The 14,381-nt window shown below is 43.0% G+C and overlaps 1 protein-coding gene across 6 annotated transcripts in view; it reads right to left on the bottom strand.

Annotated features, from left to right (window-relative positions):
- The window catches only part of lims1 (LIM zinc finger domain containing 1), a 118,778-nt gene that overhangs the window by 34,618 nt on the left and 69,779 nt on the right, over positions 1-14,381 (bottom strand). For 4 of the 6 annotated variants that reach the window (XM_033022636.1, XM_033022637.1, XM_033022638.1 and 1 more), the window contains exons 2-3: positions 8,002-8,161; positions 943-1,009 (exon numbers count right to left, since the gene is read on the bottom strand). In XM_033022636.1, the coding sequence (XP_032878527.1) occupies positions 943-1,009; positions 8,002-8,161 (227 nt within the window). Of the gene's footprint in view, positions 1-942; positions 1,010-8,001; positions 8,162-9,909; positions 10,282-14,381 lie in introns of those variants that run through there. The other 2 variants (XM_033022633.1, XM_033022634.1) reach the window with 2 other exon arrangements.

Genomic DNA, 14,381 nt, shown 5'->3' with positions numbered 1-14,381 from the left:
TTAATATTTTAAAGTTGGAAATTAGTTCATGTTCTACCAAGCTGCATGGATCCTTGCCCTCCTGTATGTATTGGAGAGAAAGACTACCTCAGATAGGCATCTTAAAGCAAAACCTTTCAAATCATTGCAAAGATAAAGCTATCATTCACAGTAGTGGAACTCTAAACGAAGGTCCACCACCGATTTTCCGGCGCCCTTGGTTCGAGCTTTTCTGGATTATCCATTTTGCCGGACCAACAGAGGTTACGGCTTCTAAGAGTAATCCAATGGTAATGGAACGGTCCGCCGAAGCAATTGAGGAGTTGAGATATCAGCCCGCAAAGTTGGCCTCAGAGGTTGGCTATGGGAACGAATCTGCCGGCTCTGGCCGGGCCAGAGTTCCAAAGCCCCAACCGCGGGCGGCAAATTCGACCCACTGATCAACAAGGAAGTACCGATGAAGTTGAGATCTGTTATCTCACCCGGTCTAGGTGCCACATCTTAGGGGGGAACTTATGTGGGGATTTCAAGTGTGCTCTTGTAATTTTGTTCAGATTAAAGGAGGTTGCAGACCACCTGTTGCTGAAAAATCAGTGATGGGCCTGTATCTCTGTTAATAGAGCTCTTGTACAGGGACCACTGAAACCAGGGATGTCCAAGATAACATTAAGGATTGCACCAGAGAGCCTCAAACATAGTAGCATTCCTGCAAGAGCACTGGGAATCTTCTGCCCATGACAGAACAGGGCTGGTGTGCTTTGACCAAACGGACCTGTATCAATGGCGAGGCAGCGAGACTGTGCAATTCATTATGAAAACTGAAGACTTTACCGCTTGGAAATCTACACCTAATTGCAGATAGGACTGCAAGTATGTACTTTAAGATTAACGCAAATAAATAATTGCAAGCAGACAGCATTCAAACTGTTGCAAAGAAAATATGTAAAATGTTAATTAACTCACCACACTGATGACAACAGGGTGCAAAAAGCATCTGAAAATCATGTTCGCAGTATTTTCGCCCTTCAAACTGTAACAAACGACATGTAATTATTTAACTAATTCTAATTCGATTTTGTCTTAAATTTATTAAGTACATTTTTAAAATTAAAATAAAGTCTTTGATTTTTTTTTGTGCTAGTCTAAAAGGTGATAATAAGAAGTACTTTATGCTGAAAGCTACATTGTAATCTCCAAACATTTTCACCACTGTTATGTGTTCATGTATTTTGTTTCTCTGGCTCAAAGTCAAATACAAACACTCCCCGACTTAAGTAAGCATTATGTTCTGCAAAACCCTTACTCGTCAAATTTTACACAATCACAATCACCTTCAAACTAGGTAGAAACAAAGAACTGCAGATGCTGGTTAACATGTAAAAATGACACAAGATGCTGGCGTAACTCAGCTGGTCAGGCAACACGAATAGGTGGCGTTTCGGGTTGGGACCCTTCTTCAAACGTCTGATGAGTTACTCCAGCACTTTGTGTCTGTTCAGCTTAAAACCAGGCGCCATTGCTGCTGGTCCAGTTGACGAGGCTCACGTTGTGGACAGCGCTTTCTTCAGGCCGCCACCACCGACAGGACAGGCTCGGTTATAGTGGGGCTCCCTCCCCTCTTACCAGCCGCCACTTCTCCCTGTCAGCTGTCACTTTGTCTAGTCCACAACTCCCTCTCCACCACCGCCTCCCCCTCTCGCAGTCGCTGACACCTTGCTTGACTCCGGGGAGAAGGAGGTGGCGGAGAGGGGAGGGACAAAGCGATGGCCAACAGAAAGAAGTGGCTGGCGAGAGGGGAGGGAGCCCCACAGAGACAGAGCGCATCCTATCGGTGGGGGCAGCCTGAAGAAAGCACTGCTGGCCAGGGGCTACAACCTGAGCCACAACAACAGCCACGTCAACCGGACCATGCGGCAACTGGTGAAGAAGGTGCTCGCTGGTGCACCTTATGGACAATGTTGGTGACTCAGCCAAGCGTCACTATCCACCGCCCTCCTTCTTGCTCACCTTCCGAGTAAGAAGGGTTTCGGCCCGAAACATTGCCTATTTCCTTCACTCCATAGATGCTGCTGCACCCGCTGAGAGTTTCTCCAGCATTTTTGTGTATTTAAATCCTGGTTACAGGTTGATAAAATGTTGTGGTCATGCACATCAACTAAGATTGCAGCATTATTAATTTTTTTTGCGAAACATTTTTGTTTACTTGCAATGGGAATGGAGTTGATGTATAATACAGGTGCACAACCTTTTATCCGAAAGCCTTGGGACCAGACACTTCTCGGATTTCGGAATTTTTCGGGTTTCCGAATGGAAGCTTTTTAGCGTAGATTAGGTAGGTAGCGCAGGAGGCTTGATAAGTCTGGAGAGGCTGCCTCCTCCCCGGAGACCGGGGAATCATTGTAAATCATTGCTTAAATGTTAGTCAGTTCGTTTGGAGGGATTTTATGTGGGGGGGGGGGGTGAAGGGGGAAACTTTAATTCTTAGTCCCCTACCTGGTCGGAGAGGCGGGGAGCGGGCAATGCCTTACCGGGTCGCCTTGCGGTAAGCTCCGGAGCGCTGTGGCCACCGACACACAACATCGCGGAGCTGGGGCTGCGGGTGTCTGGCCGCGGGCCGCGCTGGATTTGGAGCGCCGCGCAGCCAGGGGTAGAGTTGCCGGGGTCGGAGCTACAACCGGCGCCGCCCGCGGCCGGACGCCCGCAGCTCCAGCTCCGTGATGTTGGGAGTCGGCGGCCACAGCGCTCCGGAGCTTACTGCACGGCCACCCGGTAAGGCATTGCCTGCTCCACGCCTCTCCGACCAGGTAGGGGACTAAGAATTAAAGTTTCCCCCTTCACCCCGCCCCCCCTTCACATAAAAGCCCTCCAAACTAACTGACTAACATTTAAGCAATGATTTACAGATGTTTAAGTGTCTCCCCGGTCTCCGGGGAGGAGGCAGCCACTACAGTAGTACAGACCTGGGTTGACCGTGGGTCGTTTCGGGTCAAGTTTGGCGCCAAACGCAAGCTTTGGTGTGCAGACGACATCCTGGAAAAAATGTCCGGTTTTCGGAGCTTTTCGGTTTCCGGAACTCCGGATAAAAGGTTATGCACCTGTAGCACGATGACCTTTCCTCAATTATGCACGATTTTGGTGTTTGCAGCACCATCTCCGAATCATAGAACACATTTGCTTTGGAGGTATATTTAACACATTGATACCTATAACCTCAGAACTGTTGCAAGAGAGAATGGTGTAGAGAATAACTAAATATACAAGGTGGCATTGGAAGGCAACAAAAAGGAAGCAATTTAATTATAATACATGATTCTGAAGGGAATAGACTGGGTAGTTGATGCGAAAGAATGTTCAAAATTATCAAAAAACAAAAACAATTCAAACCTTATTTTACTTACATCTTCAAGAACGGCTTTTATTTAAAAGGCTCTGGCCAGGTACATGGATAGGAAATGCTAAGAGGAATATGGGCCTAATGCAGGCAGGCGGGATGAGTGTACATGAAGCATCCTGTTTGGCATGGGCACATTTGCTGAAAGGCTTGTTTCCGTGCTGTACGACCAGGCATTTCAATATTTAATTGTGCAACCACTCATTACTAATTAAGCACCATAATAGCATATATTAATCCTAAAACCTATCATAGTTTCAACATTGGGACAAGCAGCATCTCTGGATAGAAGGAATGGGTGACGTATCGGGTTGAAACCCTTCTTCAGACTGAGTCAAGGGAGATTTGGAAGGGTAATGTGTGCAAACGAGATATCAAAAGAGATGATGTTCAAGGAAAATGTAGAATAGATCATTGTTAGCTGGGAGAATGTGACATTTTCCTTGCTTTATCTCTTTTGATGCCTTGTTTTCACACATTACCCTTCCATATCTCTGTTTCCCTATCCCGACTCTCAGTCTGGTCTCGACCCGAAACATCACCCATTCCTTCACTCCAGAGATGCTGTCTGTCCTGCTGAGTTACTCCAGCATTTTATGTCTACCTTTGATTGAAACCAGCATCTGCAGTTCTTTCCTACACATCTATAGTTCCTTCCTACACATAGTTTCTACATTTTTGTTTGTTGCACTCAGTAGGTGGTGCCTTGACAACATGTTGATGTTAAAAGCAATAGACTTTTATTAGTCATATAGGTTTGTAAGCAAGCTGTGTCATAGTCAGTCAATACTGTTAGTCAATAGCACACCCCGTTTTCTCTTATGGTTTTCCTTTTAAAACTCATCTGAATTACATAGAAAATAGGTGCAGGAGTAGGCCATTCGGCCCTTCGAGCTTTCACCGCCATTTGATATGATCATGGCTGATCATCCAACTCAGTATCCCATCCCTGCCTTCTCTCCATACCCCCTGATCCCTTTAGCCACAAGGGCCACATCTAACTCCCTCTTAAATATAGCCAATGAACTGGCCTCAACTACCTTCTGTGGCAGAGAATTCCACAGATTCACCACTCTCTGTGTAAAAAATGATTTCCTCATCTCGGTCCTAAAAGTCTTCCCTCTTATCCTTAAACTGTGACCCCTAGTTCTGGACTTCCCCAACATCGGGAATAATCTTCCTGCATCTAGCCTGTCCAACCCCTTAAGAATTTTGTAAGTTTCTATAAGATCCCCCCTCAGTCTTCTGAATTCCAACGTGTACAAGCCGAGTCTATCCAGTCTTTCCTCATATGAAAGTCCTGCCATCCCAGGAATCAGTCTGGTGAACCTTCTCTGTACTCCCTCTATGGCAAGAATGTCTTTCCTCAGATTAGGAGACCAAAACGGTACGCAATACTCCAGGTGTGGTCTCACCAAGACCCTGTACAACTGCAGTAGAACCTCCCTGCTCTTATACTCAAATCCTTTTGCTATGAATGCTAACATACCATTTGCTTTCTTCACTGGCTGCTGCACCTGCATTCCTACTTTCAATGACTGGTGTACCATGACACCCAGGTCTCGTTGCATCTCCCCTTTTCCTAATCGGCCACCATTCAGATAATAGTCTACTTTCCTGTTTTTGCCACCAAAGTGGATAACCTCACATTTATCCACATTATACTGCATCTGCCATGCCTTTGCCCACTCACCCAACCTATCCAAGTCACCTCACAGCTAACACTGCCCCCAGCTTCGTGTCATCCGCAAACTTGGAGATGTTGCATTCAATTCCCTCATCCAGATCATTAATATATATTGTAAATAGCTGGCGTCCCAGCACTGAGCCTTGCGGTACCCCACTAGCCACTGCCTGCCATTCTGAAAAGGACCCGTTTACTCCTACACTTTGCTTCCTGTCTGCCAACCAGTTCTCTATCCACATCAATACTGAACCCCCAATACCATGTGCATTAAGTTTGTATGCTAATCTCTTATGTGGGACCTTGTCGAAAGCCTTCTGAAAGTCCAGATATAACACATCCACTGGTTCTCCCTTATCCACTCTACTAGTTACATCCTCGAAAAATTCTATAAGATTCGTCAGACATGATTTACCTTTCATAAATCCATGCTGACTTTGTCCAATGAACTCACCACTTTCCAAATGTGCTGCTATCCCATCTTTAATAACTGACTCCAGAATTTTCCCCACCACCGATGTTAGACTAACTGGTCTGTAATTCCCCGTTTTCTCTCTCCCTCCCTTTTTAAAAAGTGGGGTTACATTAGCTACCCTCCAGTCCTCAGGAACTACTTCAGAATCTAAAGAGTTTTGAAAAATTATCACTAATGCATCCACTATTTCTGCGGCTACTTCCTTAAGTACTCTGGGATGCAACTTATCCGGCCCTGGGGATTTATCGGCCTTTAATCCATTCAATTTACCTAATACCACTTCCCGGCTAACCTGGATTTCACTCAGTTCCTCCATCTCATTTAACCCCCAGTCCCTTGCTATTTCCGGCAGATTATTTATGTCTTCCTTAGTGAAGACAGAACCAAAGTAATTATTCAATTGGTCTGCCATGTCCTTGTTCCCCATGATCAATTTGCCTGTTTCTGACTGCAAGGGACCTACATTTGTTTTAACTAATCTTTTCCTCTTGACATATCTATAAAAACTTTTGCAGTCAGTTTTTATGTTCCCTGCCAGTTTTCTTTCATAATCTATTTTCCCTTTCCTAATTAAGCCTTTTGTCCTCCTCTGCTGGACTGAATTTCTCCCAGTCCTCTGGTAGGCTGCTTGTTCTGGCTAATTTGTAGGCTTTCTCTTTTGTTTTGATACTATCCCTGATTTCCCTTGTTATCCACGGATGCACTACCTTCCCTGATTTATTCTTTTGCCAAACTGGGATGAACACTTGTTGTAGTTCATCCATGCAGTTTTTAAATGCCTTCCATTGCATATCCACCGTCAACCCTTTAAGAATCATTGACCAGTCTATCTTGGCCAATTCACGTCTCATACCCTCAAAGTCACCTTTCTTTAAGTTCAGGACCCTTGTTTCTGAATTAACAATGTCACTCTCCATCCTAATGAAGAACTCAACCATATTATGGTCACTCTTGCCCAAGGGGCCACGCACAACAAGACTGCGAACTAACCCTTCCTCATTACTCAATACCCAGTCTAGAATAGCCTGCTCTCTCGTTGGTTCTTCTACATGTTGGTTTAGAAAACTATCCCGCATACATTCCAAGTAATCCTCTTCCTCAGCACCCCTGCCAATTTGATTCACCCAATCTATATGTAGATTGAAGTCACCCATTATAATGGTTTTACCTTTGTTGCACGCGTTTCTAATTTCCTGTTTGATGCCATCACCAACTCCACTACTACTGTTAGGTGGCCGGTACACCACTCCCACTAGCGTTTTCTGCCCCTTAGTGTTTCGCAGCTCTACCCATATCGATTCCACATCCTCCAAGCTAATGTCCTTCCTTTCTATTGCGTTAATCTCCTCTCTAACCAGCAACGCTACCCCGCCTCCTTTTCCTTTCTGTCTATCCCTCCTGAATATTGAATATCCCTGGATGTTCAGCTCCCAGCTTTGGTCACCCTGGAGCCATGTCTCCGTGATCCCAACTATATCATATTCATTAATAACTATCTGCACATTCAACTCATCCACCTTATTACGAATGCTCCTTGCATTGTTCAATATATTCAATTTTCTGAAAATATATATTTATTAACTTGAAAAGTCTGCTGTATTAAAAAATGTCCAAATTATAAAATAAACTAGACTGCTTGACCACATTCCATCCCATTCCTGGGTTCTGGAAACACTGGAACAACCTATAAACACACATCCATTCTTGTTCAGCCTGGAGAGCCACAATGCCTGCTGGCTAGTTCTTTCCAGCTTCATTCTTCACCATATCCAGAGAGGTTCTCAAACCTCAGCAGAGAGTCCGACAGATTGCAGGTGACACCTCAGCCATATGCCAAACATCATTAAAGAGTTTAGCTAAGCATACTTTTCTCTCTTTCAATGTACACGTGTTCAGTTTAGTTTAGAGATACAGCCTGGAAACAGGCCATTCGACCCGCCGCGTCCATGCCAACCAACGATCACCCCATACACTAACACTATCCTACACACGATGGACAATTTACAATTTTACCGGTCAATTAACTTACTAACCTGCACATCTTTGGCGTGTGGGAGGAAATTGGAGCACCCGGAGTAAGCCCACGTGGTCATGGGGAGAACGTATAAACTTCGTACAGACAGTGGCCGTAGTCAGGATCAAACCCAGATCTCTGGCACTGTAAAGCAGCAACTCTACCACTGGGCCACTGGGTTTAATTAACGGTAGCTTACTGTTTAATATTTACTTTGTACTTTTCTTTTTTTTTTTCTTAAAAGCAATTACAACAGTTTGATTTTCTCTGCCTATCATCTGAAGGCCAGGTCACCACATGTAGATTGTTCCACCTGGGGCAATCCAGCAAAGAAAGACTCATCAAAGTCAAATGATGATCCGATGAAATACTTGCAACTCGGGAAACAATCTGCATTATTGGGAAATTCATTAATTCAAGACTTAATGGAGTGAGCAGTCATCCTGCAATCTACTCACCTCATAGAACAGGCCTTCTGGGAACTGCTGGAAGCATTGAGCACATACAAAACACTGCTCATGATACAACTCTCCGTTGCTGTTCACAATCCTCTCCGCTGGTTCAAAGCCACTTTTGCATCGCTCGCACATGGCATTAGCCAGAGCATTTGCCATGTTGCTGAAATAAAGTTAAAAGGATAACATGTTAAGATTTAGGCTTCAAGGATGCAGCACTGCCCAAAATGTCAGCCATGCGGCTTTAAAAAGATTTAGCATGGAAGATGAATGATTAAGTGATTTTTAACTTCTACCCATTTATGTGAAGTGAAATAAGAATTCAGAAACCTTGCACACTATTAAAAAGGGATTGCTATTAAATATCGTTTACCAGATTAAAACAATTTCCAGACATCCTGGCATTTAAAAAATATAACCCAAAGTTTTAGAGCCCCAACATGTATGTTACTAGATCAAAATCTAACATACACGATGTGTAATATAAATGTAATTGAAAAAGAAAAACAAATTTACCACAACATTTGGAAACAGTTGGTCTTGCTATCTGCCAACATTAATTTACCTTGGAATCTTATTCAATATTGAGTACCTGTTTAAAGCTAAATGTAACTCCTGATAATTTTCTCTGTTGGCAGTTTCTCTCTCCTTGGAATTTAGCTTTGAATATGATGATTACAGAAAGAGACTAATGAGGATGTTATATGTGTGCATTGGTTCGAGGATATAAAATGAAATATCATGATATAGCCTGTCCTTGATACTTCCAGCAGTCTTAAATCAAATCATCTCAATGTGATGAACGTCTTTTGCTTTTGAAATTAAGCAATGCAAGATAGAGAAATTACAGTTTAATGGGAGATTTATTATCAATATGTGATCTTCAGACTGTCTTACGGAATCTGCCAATTGAAACATTAGCATAGAAACTTTTTTTCCAATAACTAAGGTGAAGGTTGCTTTATAACCACCTGTGCCAAGAGCAAGAAATCTACAAGAATGATTACACAGACCATGTCAGACCCGCCAGATTTTTTTTGTTTTGTAATGTTCATTTAAAGAAATTCAGATGGATCATGTTTCAAGTGCGTTATGCTCTGTGCCAAATTTCCCAACCTACAGTCTGCCACAGCAATGTTTAACCCTGAGGGAAAGTGATACAAGATAAATGTGCTTTGCTAATGTTTTAATGGCAGATTCTGTAACAGTCTGAAGATCACCATTCCACCAAAGTTGATGAAAACCTGACTGAGTTGATAAAGAGACAAAGTACAGGGACTTTTAGATGTCTTGAATAAAGTATATCCATTAGAGGTCCAATAAATAAATAGATTATTTAGATTTCCACAATCTGCAGTATTTTTTGCATTACAATAAAAGACAATTATGTAATATCAAATTCATTCTTTCTGCTGTAAGATTAAATTTATTCTTTGTATAATATGCTCAAAATTTACAGTGTGCTTCAGTTTTGTGATTACTATCATCATTTTGACTACAAAAATGAGATACTTGGAAAAGATCCAAAATATCAACCTCCAACATATCCTCATTTACATATAAACTAAAAAGCATTCCAAATACAGCATCAAGTATTATCACCCAGGCTATGAATCAGGACTTTCATGCTTAGATACACTCTTGGGGGGAAATAAATTGATTATAGTGCTCATTTTAAGGCAATGTGAACAGCTATAATCAGACGTGTTTATAGCAAGTACAACAGGTCAAATAGAACAATTGACAACTTCTAGTTTGGCACTGCACTAAAGTATCAGGTTAATTGCTGGCATAACATGCAAGGTTGTACAAAATTAACTGTATAATGCTCTGCGTGAATTAAACGATCACTGATGTTTCAAGATACTGAAACGATATTAGTACTGTAAAAAGCCGAGGTAAATCACTTACAATCTAGCATAAAAGTCACAGAATTCTTTATATATTTTTATATCACTCTGTCTTCTCTGTGGCTTAGACACAGCTTTCTCATTCTCACTGCTTTCAACAAATTCTGAGCCACCATTGATAGTGGTCTGAAGGAGTTCCTGTCGAATTGTGCAGGCCATTGCTTCTTCTCCGAGAAAAAGTATTCTATTAAAATGATCCAAAGACCTAATACAGTCTGAATCTAAAGAAAATCCGAGCAGAGAAAGTATTCTGCACAAGTCACAAAAAGGTGGCTGGTAATTGTTGTACTATGTTTCTCCAAAGCCACGTAAACTTTTTCCAACCTTCAGAGAGAAGAGTCAGTATAACCTTCTGTGGATATGTTTCAGCTTCAAATTAGGAGTTCAGCCAAAAGGAAGGTCAGAATAGAACTGATGTGATGCATGGGATTGCATAGCAATGGCATGAGGTAGCATCGCTCAGTTTGGTATTACTGTTTTAACATGTTTATGAGAATTGACGGTTTGGTTCATTTTGTCAACTCGCTAGGAGATCATGCAAATGCGAAGAAAAAGTGGCTAGTTGTATTTATCATTCCACTGGCCCCAAAATAACATTTCTGTACATGAATATATCTAATTTTGACGCACTAAAAAAGCAGTGAATTAAATACGATCATGACCCATATGTTTCTGCACACAATCTCCAGAAAACATTCTATTCCTAATTCATAATGGTTCAAAGCTTATATAATTTAGTTCATCTTTGAAACATTCAACATCTCATATTAATTTGGGATAGACAGAATTTAGAAATCCATATAAAGAATACAATAAAATTGATTCTATCGAATGACATGTGTAAGTTTTACATAGAAATTTATTTTTTAACACTAAAATATATAATTTTATGAACATTATCAGACAACAATAACATCTGGAATAACAAATATTTTCAGTCATATATATTTTGATTTAAAAAAATGCTTCATATCAACAAACTTTCTTTTAACCGGCTCTAATGTAAATCAGTATTTTGTCTCGGAACAATCTTTTTTACAGATTTACAAGTTTTGTTTGAGAAAACTTTAAACAGTAGCCAGATTAGTTCCGGCGCCTTCTGAATATTTCTTCTTCTTCCACAAATAGGCACACAAGGCAGTCACATTTCCAAACTAGGAGCTCAACGATAGCAGCTGCTTAAAATGGTTTAATTTGGAATAACTGCCTATTGGCCTGCTTTAAAAGAGGGTATTTGCAGCGATGGTGTCATTATCACATTAACCAGAATCAAATTACCAGACAATCCTAATCCAAAGATTTGCTCCAATGAATTTGTTTTTAATCAATACTATTCCTTACTATAGCTATGGACATTCAATATGCAAGTAGCAACAAACTAATTATACTTAGAAATGCACTCCAGCATCATTAGATTCAAGATTCAAGTGAGTTTATTGTCACGTGTCCCAGATCGGACAATGAAATTCTTGCTTTGCTTCAGCACAACAGAATATAGAAGGCATGAATACAGAACAGATCAGTGTGTCCATATACCAGTGTATAAATATATACACACATGAATAAATAAAACAGATAAAGTGCAAATAAAATGATAATGGGCTATTAATGTTCAGAGTTTTGTTTGAGTTGAGTTAGCCTGATGGCTGTGGGGAAGAAGCTGTTTCTGAACCTGGACGTTGCAGTCTTCAGGCTCCTGTACCTTCACCTGAAGGTAGCGGGGAGATGAGTGTGCGGCCAGGATGATGTGGATCCTTGATGATGCTGCCAGCCTTCTTGAGGCAGCGACTGCGATAGATCCCTTCGATGGTAGAGAGGTCAGAGCCGATGATGGACTGGGCAGTGTTTACTACTTTTTGTAGTCTTTTTCGCTCCTGGGCACTCAATTTGCCGAACCAAGCCACGATGCAACCGGTCAGCATGCTCTCTACTGTGCACCTGTAGAAGTTAAAGAGAGTCCTCCTTGACATACCGACTCTCCGAAATCTTCTCAGGAAGTAGAGGCGCTGATGTGCTTTCTTTATAATCGCATCAGTGTTCTCGGACCAGGAGAGATCTTCAGGAAGGTGCACGCCCAGGATTTTGAAGCTCTTGACCCTTTCCACCGTCGACCCGTTGATATAAACGGGACTGTGGGTCCCCATCCTACCCCTTCCAAAGTCCCCAATCAGTTCCTTGGTTTTGCTGGTGTTGAGGGCCAGGTTATTGTGCTGGCACCAGTCAGTCGATCTCACTTCTATACTCTGACTCATCCCCATCAGTGATACGTCCCACAACAGTGGTGTCGTCAGCGAACTTGATGATGGAGTTTGCACTATGACAGGCTACGCAGTCATGAGTATAGAGTGAGTACAGCAGGGGGCTGAGCACGCAGCCTTAAGGTGCTCCCGTGCTGATTGTTATCGAGGCTGACACTTTTTCACCAATTCGAACAGTCTGTGGTCTGTGAATGAGGAAGTCGAGGATCCAATTACAGAGGGATGCGCAGAGACCCAGTTCTGAGAGTTTGATAACCAGCTTGGAGGGGATGATTGTATTAAATGCCGAGCTGTAATCAATGAATAACAGCCTGACATATGAGTTTTTGTCATGAGTTTCATTATACAAGAGCCAAGTTATATTTTCAGTACAAACCAAGGTAACGTCAAAGTGTCCTTTTATAAGTCCTTATGACAAGTTTTTTAAAACAAATCATAAGATGGCGGCCGTGAGGCTTGCCGCAGTACAAGCAGTGTTCCTGTCTGCCGTTTTAGTGTCTGCGTTATTTGTTTGCAAAGTGTCGTGCTTAATCCAGTACTCCCGTTCGGAGCTTTTAAACCTCAGTGGTTCGGGCCCATCTACATCCTTGCTGGAGGAGAAATTACGGGACTTAAACATCTCAAGCCACTACATCATGGCTGCCGACCAAAAAGGGCCGCCGCTCCGGCACCTTTGCCAGGTTCAGGAGACGCCCTTACCGGCCACCGCTCCCAGTCCTTCTGCTGTCAAACGTCAGATCCCTCCGGCACAAAATGGATGAACTCCAACTTATGATACAAACTAACAAAGACTACAGTGACTGCTCTGCCATCTGCCTGACAGAGACCTGGCTGGATCAATCAGTACCTGACCAAGCGGTAACACGTCCAGGTTTCACATTACATCGTGCCGATAGATCATCCAAACTATCGCACAAGGCAAAAGGCGGCGGCGTTTGCATAATGATCAATGAACGCTGGTGTACAAATTCTACAGAACTCACCCATGTATGCTCCCCGCACCTGGAATACCTCACTGTCAAATGCAGACCATCATTCCTCCCATGGGAGTTCGCATCAGTAATTATGATCTGTGTTTACATTCCACCTGAAGCTAACGCTAACACCACCATAGCCGAGTTAGCCAACTACGTCTCCTCAGTGGAAAATTCACACCCGGACACAGCAGTCATCGTCCTTGGGGACTTTAACCAGACCAATTTGTCATCTGAGCTCCCCGGCTACCATCAGCAGGTAACTTGCCCCAGCAGAGGGACCAACACGCTAGACCACTGCTACACTACCATCAAAGAGGCTTACCGTGCATTCCCGAGGGCTCCGCTGGGCAGGTCCGACCACGCAATGCTGCTGCTAATTCCACAATACAGGCAAAAAGTTAAATCCTCCAAGACACCAACAAAACTTGTCCGGTGCTGGTCCCCTGAAGCCATCGAAAAACTCCGGGGCTGTTTCGCGTGCACAGACTGGAATGTTTTCCATGCTGCAGGTGACCTCCACGACGTCACCGTTGCAGTGACGTCATACGTCAACTACTGCGTGGACCTGTGCATACCACTCAAAAAAGTCAAACACTACAATAATAATAAACCGTGGTTTAACAAGGACATTAAAAAATTAAGAAAGGAGAAAAATTCAGCACATCTGGCAGGAAACAAAGAACAATATATGGCTGCCAAATACAAACTGAGATCTGCTATAAGAAGAGCCAAATCCAACTATGCCACTAAACTAGAAGAACAAATCAACTACTAGTGACACGTTTCATCTGGAAAAAACTCCAAAACATGACGAACTACAAAAAGAAACCCACCCCCACACCTGACAGTGACAATCAGCTTCCTGATACACTCAACTTTTTCTATGGGAGGTTTGAGCAGGCACCGGCTCCACCACCATCTCCCCCCAACCCCCTTCCTCCCCCCCCCCTTTCACCATCTACGAGGAGGAGGTGAGGAGCACCTTCAGGGGACTTAAGGGGAATAAAGCCCCCGGCCCAGATAACATCAGCCCCTCCGTTCTCCACCACTGCGCTGCGGAACTGGCTGGGGTTTTTACCAACATCTTCAACACCTCCCTCTGTCAAAGCTCAGTACCCAATTGCTTCAAAGAATCCATTATCATCCCGGTTCCCAAGACCAAGACCATCTCCTGCCTCAATGACTACAGACCCATTGCCTTGACATCGGCAGCCATGAAATCATTTGAGCGCATCATA

Source organism: Amblyraja radiata, chromosome 6 (assembly GCF_010909765.2).
Source record: "Amblyraja radiata isolate CabotCenter1 chromosome 6, sAmbRad1.1.pri, whole genome shotgun sequence".
Classification (NCBI taxonomy): domain Eukaryota; kingdom Metazoa; phylum Chordata; class Chondrichthyes; order Rajiformes; family Rajidae; genus Amblyraja; species Amblyraja radiata.
The sequence above is the reverse complement of the archived record's forward strand: the minus strand, read 5'-3'. Positions and strand labels throughout refer to the sequence as shown.